Source organism: Podarcis muralis, chromosome 12 (genome assembly GCF_964188315.1).
Source record: "Podarcis muralis chromosome 12, rPodMur119.hap1.1, whole genome shotgun sequence".
Lineage (NCBI taxonomy): Eukaryota > Metazoa > Chordata > Lepidosauria > Squamata > Lacertidae > Podarcis > Podarcis muralis.
In genome coordinates this window covers 60,695,982-60,712,287 of record NC_135666.1, presented here as the reverse complement: position 1 = coordinate 60,712,287, position 16,306 = coordinate 60,695,982, and the positions used below count along the sequence as shown (strand labels likewise).

The 16,306-nt window shown below is 41.9% G+C and overlaps 1 protein-coding gene across 10 annotated transcripts in view; it reads left to right on the top strand.

Annotated features, from left to right (window-relative positions):
* TPK1 (thiamin pyrophosphokinase 1) overlaps window positions 1–16,306 on the top strand; it is a 227,149-nt gene that overhangs the window by 76,149 nt on the left and 134,694 nt on the right. For 9 of the 10 annotated variants that reach the window (XR_013390279.1, XM_077916547.1, XM_077916549.1 and 6 more), the window contains one exon: window positions 10,923–10,992. The exons of the other annotated variant lie outside the window; for it this stretch is intronic. Coding sequence is in view for 8 of the 9 variants with exons in the window: in XM_077916547.1 (XP_077772673.1) it covers window positions 10,923–10,992 (70 nt within the window). In the remaining variant the exon portion in view is untranslated. The remainder of the gene's footprint in view (window positions 1–10,922; window positions 10,993–16,306) is intronic. 10 annotated transcript variants of the gene reach the window in all.

Sequence of the window (16,306 nt, the reverse complement as noted above, 5' to 3'; positions counted from 1 at the left end):
TCTTGCGAGGCATTCGTCTTGCGGGGCACCACTGTATATAGGGTGGATACATAAAACGTTAGTATCAGTACAGTCAAGCCTTGGTTCCCAAATGCCTCCGTTTTGAAACGTTTTGGCTGCTGAACAGCGAAAACCTGGAAGTGTTCCGGTTTTTGAACATTTTTCCGAAGCCAAACGTCCGACGCAGCTTCTGCTTGAGTGCAGGAAGCTTCTGCAGCCAATTGGAAGCCGTGCCTCAGTTGTCCAACATTTGGGTATCAGTATCAAACTTAATTTTGGTCACAGACCAGCATAAAGTAAAACATATGGATAAACTGAACACATAAGACTTAAAACAGGTAAGGGATAAAAACTAATGATTAAAAGGTGATTATACCATACATAACTTTAAAAGATTTAAAAGGGTGGGACATAAAGGAACGCAAGTCTTGCATTTTGGGCCTTCAGTTTGGGCCTAGTTTGTGGCGCAAACCATCCTTCAACGAATAGCCACCCTAGTGGCGCAGAATCTAGCAACTGAGCATGTAACATCTGGGTTTTCATCTTGAAGTAGCAGGGAGGTATAAGGTTGTTCTGTGCGACCTAGGAATTTATGTAGTATAGGCAAGGTGAACCTAATTCGTATATCTATAGTATTGGCAGTGATCCAAGGCCTGTTCCCTTGTTTCCACAGGGGCATTTCCTCTCCTCGTTCAGGGTCAGGGACTGGACTGAAGAGGAGGGCCGGGGGTCGCCCCTCCCTCTCCTCTGCTTCCCTGGGGGGGGGGAGCCCCCCTTCTCCACTAGTTTCAGGAGAAGAGGGAGACAGGATTGAATTACAGCAGAAGCCAGAGTTTTGAGGTGTTAGGAGGAGGAGGGGGAGAAGTGCCAGCAAAGACGTCCTTGGAGAGCACAGAAGCGCCACCTCCCCGCGCAGTTAGAATTTGAGAGCAAAGGGCTCAACGACAACGGACTCCTGAGCCCCTCCGTAGGGCCACAGGCTGGAAGAGGAGGAGCTCCCAGGGAGCAACGTGCCTCTGGCGTTAAGGACTGGCTTCTTTGTCTTGCTCCACGATTCCTGAAGAAAAACTACAGATACAAACTTTCATGTTTCTTCCTTGATCCTTGATGCTGCCGGGGAGGAAAGAATTCCCCAAGCCTGATAGCAGCCTTCCTGGGTGGCTGAAGGGAGGCCCTGGCAACGGGCCAGAGGGAAAGGCCGTCGCTGTTTGGGAATTTCCAGGTTGGCTATATATGGCATCTGGGAGGTGAGGTATTTTCTGGTTACCCTGATTAAGAATTTTGGGGACCCGGCTAGATCTGCTTGGCATTCTGTGTCTTCTGCGTTCTGTTTCATGGTTTTCCTAGCTTGTTCACACCCCATGTCAAGTAGAATCTGTGGGGTGAAGCCTAGAGTTGTTACGTTGATCGCTGCGTGTTTCCATGTCATTTGGAAATCATCCTTAAGAGTTAAGGGATCAAGGCCACGCAGGAGGAAGGATAAAATGTTTGTAATTCATAAGAACAAATGAGAATCTTATTTATCAGCTGTTTATAATATTTTCCCAAGGAGCTCATGATTGTGTAATAGTGTTCTCCCTCCTTTGTTGTAGCTTCACATAGCCTTGGGAGGCACGTTCTGCTGAGAGAGGGAGACCAGCCCAAACTCATCTAGTACACTTCATGGTGTAGGTGGGTGTTTTGTTTTAACAATTCATTTAAAAGCCAGGGGGTGACATTTATTGCAATCCTATACTTATCTACTCAAACATAAATCACATTGAATGCAGTGCTACTTGCTCCCAGGTAAATGTGTATAGGATTACATCCTTAAGGCAACTGTTATAAACAAGTGAATTAGACAAGATTACAGTGGTACCTCAGGTTACATATGCTTCAGGTTACAGACGCTTCAGGTTACACACTCTGCTAACCCAGAAATAGTGCTTCAGGTTAAGAACTTTGCTTCAGGATGAGAACAGAAATTGTGCTCCGGCGGCGTGGCAGCAGCAGGAGGCCCCTTTAGCTAAAGCGGTGCTTCAGGTTAAGAACAGTTGCAGGTTAAGAACGGATTAAGTACTTAACCCGAGGTACCTCTGTACTGAAATCTTCTGACCGCAACACTTATGGTAACTAAAGCACCAAGCTCTCCGTTGCGGTATAAACCATTCTGCAGAATTAATAAATGGCAACGAGTTTACAGTAAATCCGTCTCAATTTTATCATTTTTCCTTCGCCCGTTGTAATATGTAAATTTCTCTATAAGTATGAAATCCCATTTCTTGTCTAATCACTCTTTTAGGGAAAGAAGGACTGACAGTCCTGCTATCTTATGCACAGCATCCCAGCTGCTGTAAAGCTGTTACTTCTCCCATGGGTTTGTGGATTTGGGGTCTAATGGATATCATAAACATTTCCCAAATAATGTATAAATTTTTCAAAGAAACATTCCATGTGAATGAGCCCCTTCCCCCTTTTTTAACTTATAGCAAGTTGTGAGCTTTTTCAGCCTTGGGAATAAGTCTGAATAAGTCTGCAAAAGGGGCTTGGCAGAAGAGGGAGGGAGAGCTCTGTCCCTTTGGTAGCAAATACCTTCTTTTCTATGCCCGGGGGGGGGGGCGCCCTCTCCCTCCTCTGCCAGGCAGCCCACTGCTGCATGGAATTCTATGTCTTGTCTGTGGCTAATAGGCTAGTGCTTATATGCAAGACTGGGGTGGTTGTAATCTATTTTATTTATCAGTACAGGTGCCATGCGCTACCTTACTTTATAACAATTTGTCCAAGGAAAAATGTCCTTTATTCCATACATTTTATCATATCTGCAAAGATATGTGTGGGGATTTGAGCCCAAGGCTCCTAGATCCTAGTCTCACACTTTAACCAATATGCCACAAAGAGGACCATCAGAATATTGGGGTAGACTATCCTCCATCAAGAAAATCATGTTGAGATTTATAAAATCTTTGTAGACGTAATCTCAAAATGTCAAAAATATCTGATGAGTAGGAAATTGCCAGGACCTGTCAGCACTCAAGGTATCTTCCTATCATATTCAGAAATGCACTAATTCCCATATACAGTATTTAGAGGTTGGTTGTGATAGCTGAAGAGATAATTGCCCAATGCTGACGTCTGACTTTCCTAGTGACCTTCCTAAGAGCATAAAAGTTGTATCTGAGTTCCACTTAAAACATTTTCTACATTATTCTTAAATAGTTCAGATGTACTGGAGAATCTGGTTTAATACAAGTCAGGAGGTTCACGACAAAGCCAGAATGTGAAGGGAAGGGAGTGCTTCCCTAACCATGGTTTAGGAAGGCAGAAATGGTTGTCTGAACTGGGTAACAGTGAGTCTATGAATCATAGAATCATAGAGTTGGAATAGACCACAAGGGCCATCGAGTCCAACCCCCTGCCAAGCAGGAAACACCATCAGAGCACTCCTGACATATGGTTGTCAAGCCTCTGCTTAAAGACCTCCAAAGACGGAGACTCCACCACACTCCTTGGCAGCAAATTCCACTGTCAAACAGCTCTTACTGTCAGGAAGTTCTTCCTAATGTTTAGGTGGAATCTTCTTTCTTGTAGTTTGGATCCATTGCTCCGTGTATGAGGGCAAAGCGTTGTAAAGAAAGTCTTGATGCCCATTGATGCCCACCCTGCAGTGGAGTGGATGGGCTGTTAGAGATATTTTGTGTGCATGCCATTACTCAGCACTCCTTACCACTCTCCCAACACTTGAACATCATGAAAAAACAGAAAACAGGACATTTCTATGCAAATAACATGGTACTTCATGATCTTCCAGTGTTCTAAGGAAGCAAGGTTTTAGTGCCTTTCATTGCGTGATCTCCACACACAGATGTTTCTTCTTTGTATCCCATCCTAGGAGCTTAGTTTTGAGGCCAAATAAACAGCAAGCCAAGACCATAAGCAATCTAAATTGATCCTTGAATATTCCTCCGTATATGTCAAATATAGAAAGCCTTCCTATTACATTTCATTCCTTGACACAGGATTTTGTTTTGTTTTTTACGTTTGTGCAATGTTTGAATTTTGTCTCTTGTTACCAAGATTCTGTCACACTTGTATATGACAAAGAACCAAAACTTGAAACAGAGCCGTGCAGATAAGGTGAAGCTGGTTCTTAAGGTTTAGTGGCACATACATGAGGTCCCTTACTTTCACACACATTTCGCCTGTTGTAGTGACAGGCATTTTGTTAGTTTATTCTAAAGAGGAAGTTGACAATTTCAAGCACGTTCTCTTCCTTCGTATTTCTCCAGCTGCCCGTTTTACCTTCCTTCCTTTTTATTTATATACCTGTTCTTTTTTCCGTGTTCTGCCTATTTAGTTCTCATATTCGTTCACAAACTAATGATGTGTCCTGGGTGCGCTGCCATGCATCGAAACAGACTATGTGCATATGAGAACTGAATGAGATCTGAAAGGGGAAATTGCCTCCTTTGACGTGCTCTGCAAGAGCATACCAGCTCAATAAAGACCATAGATGAGAAAAAATATACAGGCATATGTGAGGTGAACTATGGAGTAGAATGTACCCTGTCAATGAATTAGAAAATATATTCTAGAAAACAATTCTGTGCTGGCTAGAACATTCGGCTTGCTGTAGTATATGTTTTCTATCCATAGTTTGCATAGTAGCCTCTTGCAACTAAGGTATCTTTTCAGGATAAAATTCCTCATATGAAAAACAGGTTATTTTGGATTATTTTTCAGCATAATATCAGTTGGGTTAGATTTATGTATTATAATATTCTAATCTGCTTCTAAGAAAAATGGAACAATACGATTTTGTTACGAGTTTTGAGAGTTCAGTGGAAGAAAGTCATAATTGACAATAGAGTTAGGGGAGAGTCCTGGGGTAGGAGATTTGTAGTGAAATGTAGTCTATGGTGATAAGAAACTGTCCCTTCCAATCATTTGTAGTAGAGTTAATGCAGTCTGCATTATTAAATGAATACTGCATAAACATACAACAGCAGAAGCTAGATTTGCCAATTTGCCCGTTTTTCTTAGTTCAATTTATGAAAACAAATAAAAGTAGGAGAAGCTGCCAGAGCTATTTAAACAGTGTTCACCTCCCCTTTTCTAGGGGGTGGGGGCGAGATCACAGTATTTAATCTGCCTGCAAAATGTGTGTTTGTTTAACAGCCTGAAGGGGGGGAGCAGGGGGGGGTATATGCTCCTGCTATGCTGCAGTCTCTCTTCAGGTTGCCACCATGGCTGGGCAAGCAAAGAGAGGAGCTGGCCACAGACAGGCATGGCTCTGCCAGAGGCGGTGCCAGCCTGCAGAATGGACCATGAGACAGACTGGGGGAGGCTCTTTCCCCACTAGTTAGGCTGGCCTCAACTAGAGCCAGGGCTTTTTCGGCTGTGGCTCCGATCTGGTGGAACACTCTGTCCCAAGAGACCAGGGCTCTGCGGGACTTGACATCTTTCCGCAGGGCCTGCAAGACAGAGCTGTTCCACCAGGCCTTTGGCCAGGGCACAGCCTGACTCCCTCCCTCGGCAATCTTCGCAGAGCTCTGGCCCAATGGCTGCCAGTGGCTTGAATGAATTAATTTTATAATGAATGATTTTAGAACGTTGTTTATGCTGTACTTTTGTACTGTTTTACTGTTGTTAGCCGCCCTGAGCCTGGCTTCGGCAGGGGAGGGCGGGATATAAATAAAATTTATTATTAATATTATTATTACCGCCAACCTTCTTCCTCCCCAGTTGTCAGGAGCCGTGGTGTAGGTGGAGATAGTGCATCCCTTTGTGTCCTGCTGCTCCCATTTTCTGTTCACATTTTTGTATTTCCATGAGGTAGAAACCAACATAGGACTTCTATATGTGTGATGTTTTGACCTAGAATGCAAACGGGGCAATTCAGGGTCTGTTTGCTGCATGCATCTTTCAAGGCAATACGGCATATAGGCTGCTGTTTAGAATCACAGCTTTCTGCTTTGTGTCCCAGCAGCCATGGTTGTAAAGGAGGGTTTGTGTGAATAAATTCTGAAATATAAGAAACCAGCTGCCAAGGAAATAACTGTATACTTAGCCCTACTACTGGCTACTGAAGCAGAAGTTGATCTTACACAGTCACTTTAAACCAGGCCTGCATCAATTGTGACCCCTCAAGCTGAGAAAAGCCCACTAGCCATATATTGTAGCCTGCCAGAGAGATGGCAGCCCACCTCTTTTTTACAGTCCCAGCAAAAAGAGGAAGTTTATGAAGCCCCTGGAGAGTCACCTTAAATGGCAGGTGAGCTGCAGTAAGTGGAACTGAGTGTACTTTTTCCTCTACAACATTCACAGTGAACTACCAAATACTGTACGTCTGATTTCTCTGATATTTTCCTCTTTAATTTCTTCTCTCTCTTTCTCTTTTTTTAACAAGTTGCATCAGTGCAACATAGACAGGTTTCTTCAATTTTAAAATCTGTGTGATGGAAATTCTGAATCGCAATTAAAATCACTTTTGGCAGGGGGCATTCTATCATACTCTGAGTTGCTTGTCTTCCTGTTGTCAGAAATCAATAAAGCCGCTTTGGGGGGGAAACGAAGAAGCCGGCAACGAAGAAGGAAAAAAGCCGTGATCAAAACTTGGCGTTTGTACACACTCAAACTGAATTATTAAACAACCTAATTTTAAAACTTCAGAAATGCTGTCAGCACACAGGCATCTGCATCTCACTGACAGACTTAAATAATTGCCTTGGGGGGGAATATGAATCTGCAATTCACATTTTCAATTGGCTTTTGAAATTGTCATTTGATTTATATGTTTTCTTGGAATGACTTCGTTACATGTACAATAGAGTACTTACACCTCTTTTGTTAGGTCAGGAATTAGCTGTTTAATAAAATGTCTAAAAGTTCAGATGAAGGAATGTGACACCTTTGAGTTCAGAAAAAAGGCTGGGGAGACAGGCATGATAGAAGTTTATAAAATTTTGAACTTGGGAGAGGGGGGTAATTATAAATTTTAATTCTTTTTTCTGGAAACTGAGCACAGTGGAATTGACTGACAGTAGTAATTTCAGTATTAACAGAAGTACTTCTTCACACAACACACAACATGAAATTTACCACTGCATGTTGTCTTGAGGCTGAATTGTGTCTCGGGAGTCTTTTGGGTATCCCTCTTACTGTCTTGGAACTTTAGGAGGAACATTAGGGAAATGAATTTAGATTAGTGTCTAGTGGCTCTAGTTTTACTGCTGGAACAAAGTTTATCCTCAGCGCCCAAAGAATCGGCGTCTGTCACCACTTGCTGGCTATAGGACAGTCAGGTGTTAACGGGGCGAGGTTGAAGTGGGTTTCCAAGTTACAACTTATGCTGCTTCCCGTCTCTAACTGCCTAACTGCTCACAGAGGGTTAGCATTGATTGATTGGTTGATTTTACATATATGCCACTTTTCCACAATGAGCAATGCCTAAAGTGGCTTACAAGCAAACATTTGAAATATTAGAATATAGGACATTGGAAATTCAAGCAAAAAAAATGCAGAACATGTCAGTAAACTCAAAATAACAAAAACCAACAATTTAGCAAAGACATAATAAATTCAATATTACAAACCCACCCACACACACACAGTGTAAACTTAAGTACATAAATACAAAGCAAAAACGAAAGTTAACCAAGAATAAAGTTTCTGGTACCAGTTTTGCTGCAGCCCAAGGAGTCTGGCTTAAACACAGTTCAGAGGGGAGAGTAGATGACATACAGTTGAGTCCTGCACCTCTCTTCCAGAGAAGGCTGACAGCAGCAAAAAGCAAATGTTGGGGAGAGCAATGCTGGTCAGCCACTTCTCCTGGACGTATGAACGGCTGGCGCAGGTCTTACTGCATTTTTGCAGTAACTAGGCTGGAGAAAAGCAAGGTAGCTGCTGCCTTTCCCTTTTGTGAAGTAGGATTGTGGAACTGGCAGCAACAAATAGAAATTGAAGGTAATACACTGGGTAACCATTTCACGTATTGCTACCTTCCCATGGAGTATGTACTCAACAGGAATCTGCAGCCAACCGTTGTTCCTTTATGAGTGAAGCTTATATGATACTTGTGTTTGCAGGTGCGTGTTTTTCACATTGATCTGTTGTATTTTTAGCTAAGCACTTAAGACTTAAAGTTCTCAAACTTTTTTCTCTGGACCACACTTTCACAATAAAAATTTGCTGAATGCCTCACTGATTGTTTTTTATTGATAAGAAATACATTGGAAAACAAAAAGAAACAACTCCTAGCAGTACTTGATTAATAATAATAATAATAATAATAATAATAATAATAATAATAATGATTTATTATTTATACCCCGCCCATCTGGCTGAGTTTTTGCAGCCACTCTGGGCGGCTTCCAATTGAGTGTTAAAAACAACACAGCATTAAATATTAAAAACTTCCCTAAAGTTTTTAATTAGATGTATTTTAAAGAGAAGATAGCTGCTTATTTCCTTGACATCTGATGGGAGGGTGTTCCACAGGGCGGGCGCCACTACCGAGAAGGCCCTCTGTCTGGTTCCCTGTAACCTTACTTCTCGCAATGAGGGAACTGCCAGAAGGCCCTCGGCGCTGGATCTCAGTGTCTGGGCTGAATGATGGGGGTGGAGACGCTCCTTCAGATATAGTGGGCTGAGGCCATTTAGGGCTTTAAAAGTTAGCACCAACACTTTGAATTGTGCTCGGAATCGTACTGGGAGCCAATGTAGGTCTGTAGGTCTAGCTGCCGCATTCTGGATTAATTGCAGTTTCCAGGTCACCTTCAAAGGTAGCCCCACGTAGAGCGCATTGCAGTAGTCCAAGCAGGAGATAACCAGAGCATGCACCACTCTGGCAAGACATAGAACGCAACTACTTTTATAATATGATCATGGGACATCCAGAAAGTATAAAGCAATGCAGATATAGTAACATGAATTATTCCCAAAATATAATTATAAACAAGCCTCTTACAAACTCAGTGTGAGGGGTGAGCTTGCTTTTGCCCGGTAATCTAGGTCTAATTTGAGACAACTCTCATCTCCTCATTAGTTCAAAGAAGGCTTTCTCTTTTCTGATCTTTCATATTTTTCAGAGTTGAAAATCCCTATTTACAACAATATGTCATGGAGAACTTTAGAACAGCCATTGCTATTCTCCAGCACTGTTCAAACAGCTATTCTGGATGACAGCTCTGATTGTCCTCAGTATCACCTGATGTTCTTGCTCTCATTTTGAAAAGATATCTATCCATATTCCACAGATTTTTTAAAAAAATATTTTGATACTGTACTACACTGAAATGTTTAAATAATTCTTTGACTGTCCTTGAATCTTTCTGCCATACTTGCCATCCCTACACCCTTTGCGAACCCCTGGCTTAAGGCATCTTGGGAGAACAGCTAAAATGCAGTGTTTGAAGTGCCTCTTGGCGTCCCATGATACTTAATCATGTTAACAAGCAATGGAAGCATTTAGTGCCAATGGAAGATTGTAAGCAATATAACATCCAAGGCACGTGTATTTATGCAATCTTCTGTCTTGGCCAGCAAACTTCTACATCACAGCACTATTGTAAGAAATAATAATAATACACATGTATGAATTATTGCTGAGTTTCCAAAGACTCTAACTCTGAGATCATTATTGATAATGCAGCCTCATCTGTGGAGTTCTAAAGGGCATCGAAAGTAATCACTTTCTATATTCTGTTATTTTCCCTTTCTAGCTTTCATTTGTGAAAGACTTCCTATTTATAATACTTGCTGTTTAAGAAAACCAAGCACAATTTGAGCCATAGCTATGAAAATAATACAGTTATTGACCCTTTTCCCATCAGTTAACTGCCTCTATTTAGCGAGAAAACCTTTGGTTCTAGTTCATACTGATGTGAATCATTAACATGCCAGGAAAAGATCAGTACCTTGGATAATTACCGTACTTGCTAAGTAACTTTTAAAGTATAGAGAAACTGAAGTGCTAAGAGCAAAAATATGGGAGGAAATCCAGTTAGCAAAAAATAATAATTTCTGGCTCTCCTGGATGAGCAGCCTATATGAGCTATCAGACTTTATTATGCTGCTTTCAAGAATTAAGATGTTTCAGATGACCTCACAACTTACAAAAGGAAATGGCCCCAGCTGTGCTGTTTTTTAATACAAAATATTTGCAGTTTGATGTGGATTTTAACTATGTTTGGTGTAGGGACAATTATTACTTTTCATTATCTGCTGAAGGTGGAAATGAAAGCCTTAAGGACTGCCAAAACCTTAAGGCAGAGCTTTCCAAACTTTTCATCTTGGTGACACACTTTTTAGACATGCATCATTTCGCAAAACAGTAATTCACTTTTACTAGCAAACCAGAGGTTAAACTATCCCCTTTCCAGACCCAGGTGGAGCATGGGGAGCCTTGGCGCAACAAACCTACACACTGCAGCTGACACACTAAAGTGTCGTGACACACAATTTGGAAGGCTCTGCCTTAAGGACTGCTGAGGCCTCCTAGCCAGCTTGTTCCTGTGGTATATTGCCAGATCACAATGTTTGGCTGGTGATACATTGCAGTGTTGAAAGCTGACATCGCCCAGCCTTAACTGGCGCCATGCTTCCCTTTACAGTAATGGCTGGTGATACCCAGCTGGTGTAATTCTCTCATTCTTTTTCTTTTACCACCAAGGTTCATTATCCTTGTAGTGACTGATACTGACTGTATTTTAATTTATTTTTCTTTTTTAAGCACGTTGTTATGTTTTACTTGTGTTTTTCATCTTGTTTTTGTAAACAGTCCTGGAAGCCCTGCTGACGGTCAGTGCATACATCGTTTAACGAAATAAGTATTTCTGTCACTTTGGCACAGAGCTATGCTGTGCTGTAGGAAATATTTCCGTGTAAATAAATTTGTTACTTGGTTATGATGTCAGGTTCTTGACAGCTTCTCCCTTTCCTTCCAGCTGTTCTGAGAGCATGTGCTGATGGAGGTGCTAATCGTCTGTATCGTATCACAGAAGGAAACCATGAGAGGTACATCCATAATAATCTGTGCAGATAATTTCCCCATTTTTATCTTCATGAAGAGCACTGATGAACTTGCATTTGCAGCTTTCTAAAAGCTCTTGGCTCCATTGGGTTATTCCCCCCCCTCTCTTTTTTGCAAGGAGGGGGGTCAGAAACACAGATCTTGTTCAACATGAGGCTGCTGCTGCTGCTGCAACTGGCATCTCTTTGTCCAGTCCTTCTGTTCTCTCTTGTAACATGTTGGATCACTAACCCTCTCTTGTGATGCTGTCATATTGTGTGTTTTCCTGTCCTGCCAGCAGCACTCAGTGATGTGGAGCAAGGGACGCGGAGCACACAGTGTGATGATGTCACAACACAGAAAAGTTTTACTACACATTATGTGAAAGAACTCTATGTGGGATGCCATTTTTTGTAACTCTGCCTTTTTGATTCAAGAAGTAGGTTAAATCTGTACCAGAGGATCTTCCTGTGCTAACAGAGCCCAATGATAAATGCAATAAGTTATAACTTCAATAAGAGGACTCCAGATAATCCTTTTCCTCCAACTACATCTGAAGCTGACAACAGCTGTCACAGACTTAACAACCTTGCCTGCCCATCCCAAATGGGTTTTTTAATGTATAGTTCTGCATAAGTGTTTATAGTTTATATACAATGAAAGAGGCTTCCACCCACTGTAGTTTTGCAAAACAATGCATTTGATAACCATGGGGCACAGCTAATCCATTTTTATTGTTCTAGTCTAGAGGAAGGTTCCACATGATTAGCAAGTATCCTGATAACAGTATGAGTTATTGTAACTTTATTGAATTGTATTAATTGTTTTGATGAATCTGTTGCTCTTGTTATTTATATGCCATTGTGTTTGATATTATAATGATTGCAATGTTTGAGGTTTTAAAAAATGCTATTGTGATTATTGTGAGCATTTTTGAGCTCAACATTTATCGCTGGAAAAGCAGAATGCAAATATATATCTTCATCTGAAGATCTCAGGGCAGATTAATATGCTGTGGCATATTAAAGCAAATAAAATCATATCAAGATCAAGATTCACCTAGCAAAAATGAAGCGATACTACAACTCTTAATTTTTTAAAAGCACAAATTATTATCATTATTATGTATTTATTTATACCCCACCTTTTTTCCTGAGAAAGGCCCAAATATATAATTGGTTGTTTTTGAAGGAGCTTTTTTCTAGAATTGGGAAAGGATTTATGTAATTTTCTCTTCCATAATTGCTTGTGAGGTTGACAAGTTGCCCTTTTCTCCAGAGTTGTATGTTTCTTCCTTATAGTCTCACTCCTTCTCTTTCAATCTTTATATAGTGATGCATTAACTGACAGGCTTAAGGCACATGGAGGAGGTATCATAGGTGATGAGTGGGAATGTTGCTTCTGAGCCCAGCTCTTAACTCCTAACCAATTTTGTTATACTATGCTAACCCTTTAAAGTGGTATTTAAATCCTCATAGAAGAATACAGGTAAGGAATCATGGCTCTTATCATTCTGCTACTGTGTTTTGCATAATAGCTCTCAGTGTTGCAATTATGGGAATGATTTGTGCAAAAGAAGCACTGTGCCTGTGAAAAAAATCTTTCCCCTTCTGCATTTAATAATTCAGAATGTCTGTGTAATATTGCGGCCTCTAAAAGCATGGAGAAGTGACAGCTGATTTCTTAAGCGGACCCAGCTTTTAAACTGAGCTCATCGCTGAATGGCCAGTAACATCCACAAATAATGACAGAGGCAGAGGGCTCTTGTTTAAAGCTGCCTTACCATTGTGAATGGCAACACAGATTTTGGCAGGAGCCTCCTCTTATTTATTCATTAGAGTTCTCGACTGTGGTATCAGAGTAGCTTGAAGCAATTTTTCAGAATGCTGATCGTCCTCACCCCCAGAGTCTCGTGGTTTAAAGGGTTCTTATGCAGTTCAACCACTCTATATAAGTAGCTCCATTACAATCCTTCCCTTTGTTGTTGTTGTTTAGTCGTTTAGTCGTGTCCGACTCTTCGTGACCCCATGGACCAGAGCACGCCAGGCACCTCTGTCCTCCACTACTTCCCGCAGTTTGGTCAGACTCATGCTGGTAACCTCGAAAACACTATCCAACCATCTCGTCCTCTGTCGCCCCCTTCTCCTTGTGCCCTCCATCTTTCCCAGCATCAGTGTCTTCTCCAGGGAGTCTTCTCTTCTCATGAGGTGGCCAAAGTACTGGAGCCTCAGCTTCACGATCTGTCCTTCCAGTGAGCACTCAGGGCTGATTTCCTTAAGAATGGATGCATTTGATCTTCTTGCAGTCCATGGGACTCTCAAGAGTCTTCTCCAGCACCATAATTCAAAAGCATCAATTCTTCGGCGATCAGCCTTCTTGATGGTCCAGCTCTCACTTCCATACATCACTACTGGGAAGACCATGGCTTTAACTATATGGACCTTTGTTGGCAAGGTGACATCTCTACTTCTCAAGATGCTGTCTAGGCCTGTCATTGCCCTTCTCCCAAGAAGGAGGCGTCTTTTAATTTCGTGGCTGCTGTCACCATCTGCAGTGATCATGGAGCCCAAGAAAGTAAAATCTCTCACTGCCTCCATTTCTTCCCCTTCTATTTGCCAGGAGGTGATGGGACCAGTGGCCATGATCTTCGTTTTTTTGATGTTGAGCTTCAGACCATATTTTGCGCTCTCCTCTTTCACCCTCATTAAAAGGTTCTTTAATTCCTCCTCACTTTCTGCCATCAAGGTTGTGTCATCTGCATATCTGAGGTTGTTGATATTTCTTCCGGCAATCTTAATTCCAGCTTGGGATTCATCCAGCCCAGCCTTTCGCATGATGTATTCTGCATATAAATTAAATAAGCAGGGAGACAAAATACAGCCTTGTCGTACTCCTTTCCCAATTTTGAACCAATCAGTTGTTCCATATCCAGTTCTAACTGTAGCTTCTTGTCCCACATAGAGATTTCTCAGGAGACAGATGAGGTGATCAGGCACTCCCATTTCTTTAAGAACTTGCCATAGTTTGCTGTGGTCGACACAGTCAAAGGCTTTTGCATAGTCAATGAAGCAGAAGTAGATGTCTTTCTGGAACTCTCTAGCTTTCTCCATAATCCAGCGCATGTTTGCAATTTGGTCTCTGGTTCCTCTGCCTCTTCTAAATCCAGCTTGCACTTCTGGGAGTTCTCGATCCACATACTGCTTAAGCCTTCCTTGTAGAATTTTAAGCATAACCTTGCTAGCGTGTGAAATGAGTGCAATTGTGCGGTAGTTGGAGCATTCTTTGGCACTACCCTTCTTTGGGACTGGGATGTAGACTGATCTTCTCCAATCTTCTGGCCACTGCTGAGTTTTCCAAATTTGCTGGCATATTGAGTGTAGCACCTTAACAGCATCATCTTTTAAAATTTTAAATAGTTCAGCTGGAATATCATCACTTCCACTGGCCTTGTTATTTGCAGTGCTTTCTAAGGCCCATTTGACTTCACTCTCCAGGATGTCTGGCTCAAGGTCAGCAACCACACTACCTGGGGTGTACGAGGCATCCATTTCTTTCTGGTATAGTTCCTCTGTGTATTCTTGCCACCTCTTCTTGATGTCTTCTGCTTCTGTTAGGTCCTTACCACTTTTGTCCTTTATTATGGTAATCTTTGTACGAAATGTTCCTTTCATATCTCCCATTTTCTTGAACAGATCTCTGGTTCTTCCCATTCTGTTGTTTTCCTCTATTTCTTTGCATTGCTCGTTTAAGAAGGCCTTCTTGTCTCTCCTTGCTATTCTTTGGAAATCTGCATTCAATTTCCTGTATCTTTCACTATCTCCCTCGCATTTTGCTTGCCTTCTCTCCTCCGCTATTTGTAAGGCCTCGTTGGACAGCCACTTTGCTTTCTTGCATTTCCTTTTCATTGGGATGGTTTTCGTTGCTGCCTCCTGTACAATGTTACGAGCCTCCATCCATAGTTCTTCAGGCACTCTGTCCACCAAATCTAAATCCTTAAACCTGTTCCTCTCTTCCACTGTGTATTCATAAGGGATTTGACTTAGATTGTATCTTACCGGCCCAGTGGTTTTTCCTACTTTCTTCAGTTTAAGCTTGAATTTTGCTATAAGAAGCTGATGATCTGAGCCACAGTCAGCTCCAGGTCTTGTTTTTGCTGACTGTATAGAGCTTCTCCATCTTTGGCTGCAGAGAATATAATCAATCTGATTTCGATGCTGCCCATCTGGTGATGTCCATGTGTAGAGTCGTCTCTTGTGTTGTTGGAAAAGCGTGTTTGTGATGACCAGCTTGTTCTCTTGACAGAACTCTATTAGCCTTTGCCCTGCTTCGTTTTGATCTCCAAGGCCAAACTTGCCAGTTTTTCCTTTTATCTCTTGCCTCCCTACTTTAGCATTCCAATCCCCTATAATGAGAAGAACATCCTTCTTTGGTGTCACTTCTATAAGGTGTTGTAAGTCTTCATAGAATTGGTCAATTTCAGTTTCTTCAGCACCAGTAGTTGGTGCATAAACTTGGATTACTGTGATGTTAAAAGGTCTGCCTTGGATTCGTATCGAGATCATTCTATCATTTTTGAGATTGCATCCCAGTACAGCTTTCGCCACTCTTTTGTTGACTATGAGGGCCACTCCATTTCTTTTACGGGTTTCTTGCCCACAGTAGTAGATGTGCTGGTCATCCGAACTGAATTCGCCCATTCCCGTCCATTTTAGTTTACTGATGCCCAGGATGTCAATATTTATTCTTGCCATCTCATTTTTGACCACATCCAACTTACCAAGGTTCATGGTTCTTACATTCCAGGTTCCTATGCAATATTTTTCTTTACAGCATTGGACTTTCCTTTCGCTTCCAGGCATATCCGCAACTGAGCGTCCTTTCGGCTTTGGCCCAGCCGCTTCATCAGCTCTGGATCTACTTGTACTTGCCCTCCGCTCTTCCCAAGTAGCATGTTGGACGCCTTCCGACCTGAGGGGCTCATCTTCCAGCGTCATAACTTTTATATGCCTGTTGTCTTTGTCCATGGAGTTTTCTTGGCAAGGATACTGGAGTGGCTTGCCGGTTCCTCCTCCAGGTGGATCACGTTTGGTCGAAACTCTCCACTATGACCTGTTCATCTTGTGTGCCCTGCTCGGCGTAGTTCATAGCTTCTCTGAGTTCTTCAAGCCCCTTCGCCACGGCAAGGCAGTGATCCATGAAGGGGATCCTTCCCTTACACAATCCTATTTGCATGAAGTGCATAAGAAGTGAGTTTTGGGAAAGTCTCTGTCAGAGGAGGCAAAGCTTAAACTTAGGTTACATCCACACCAGACATTTAAA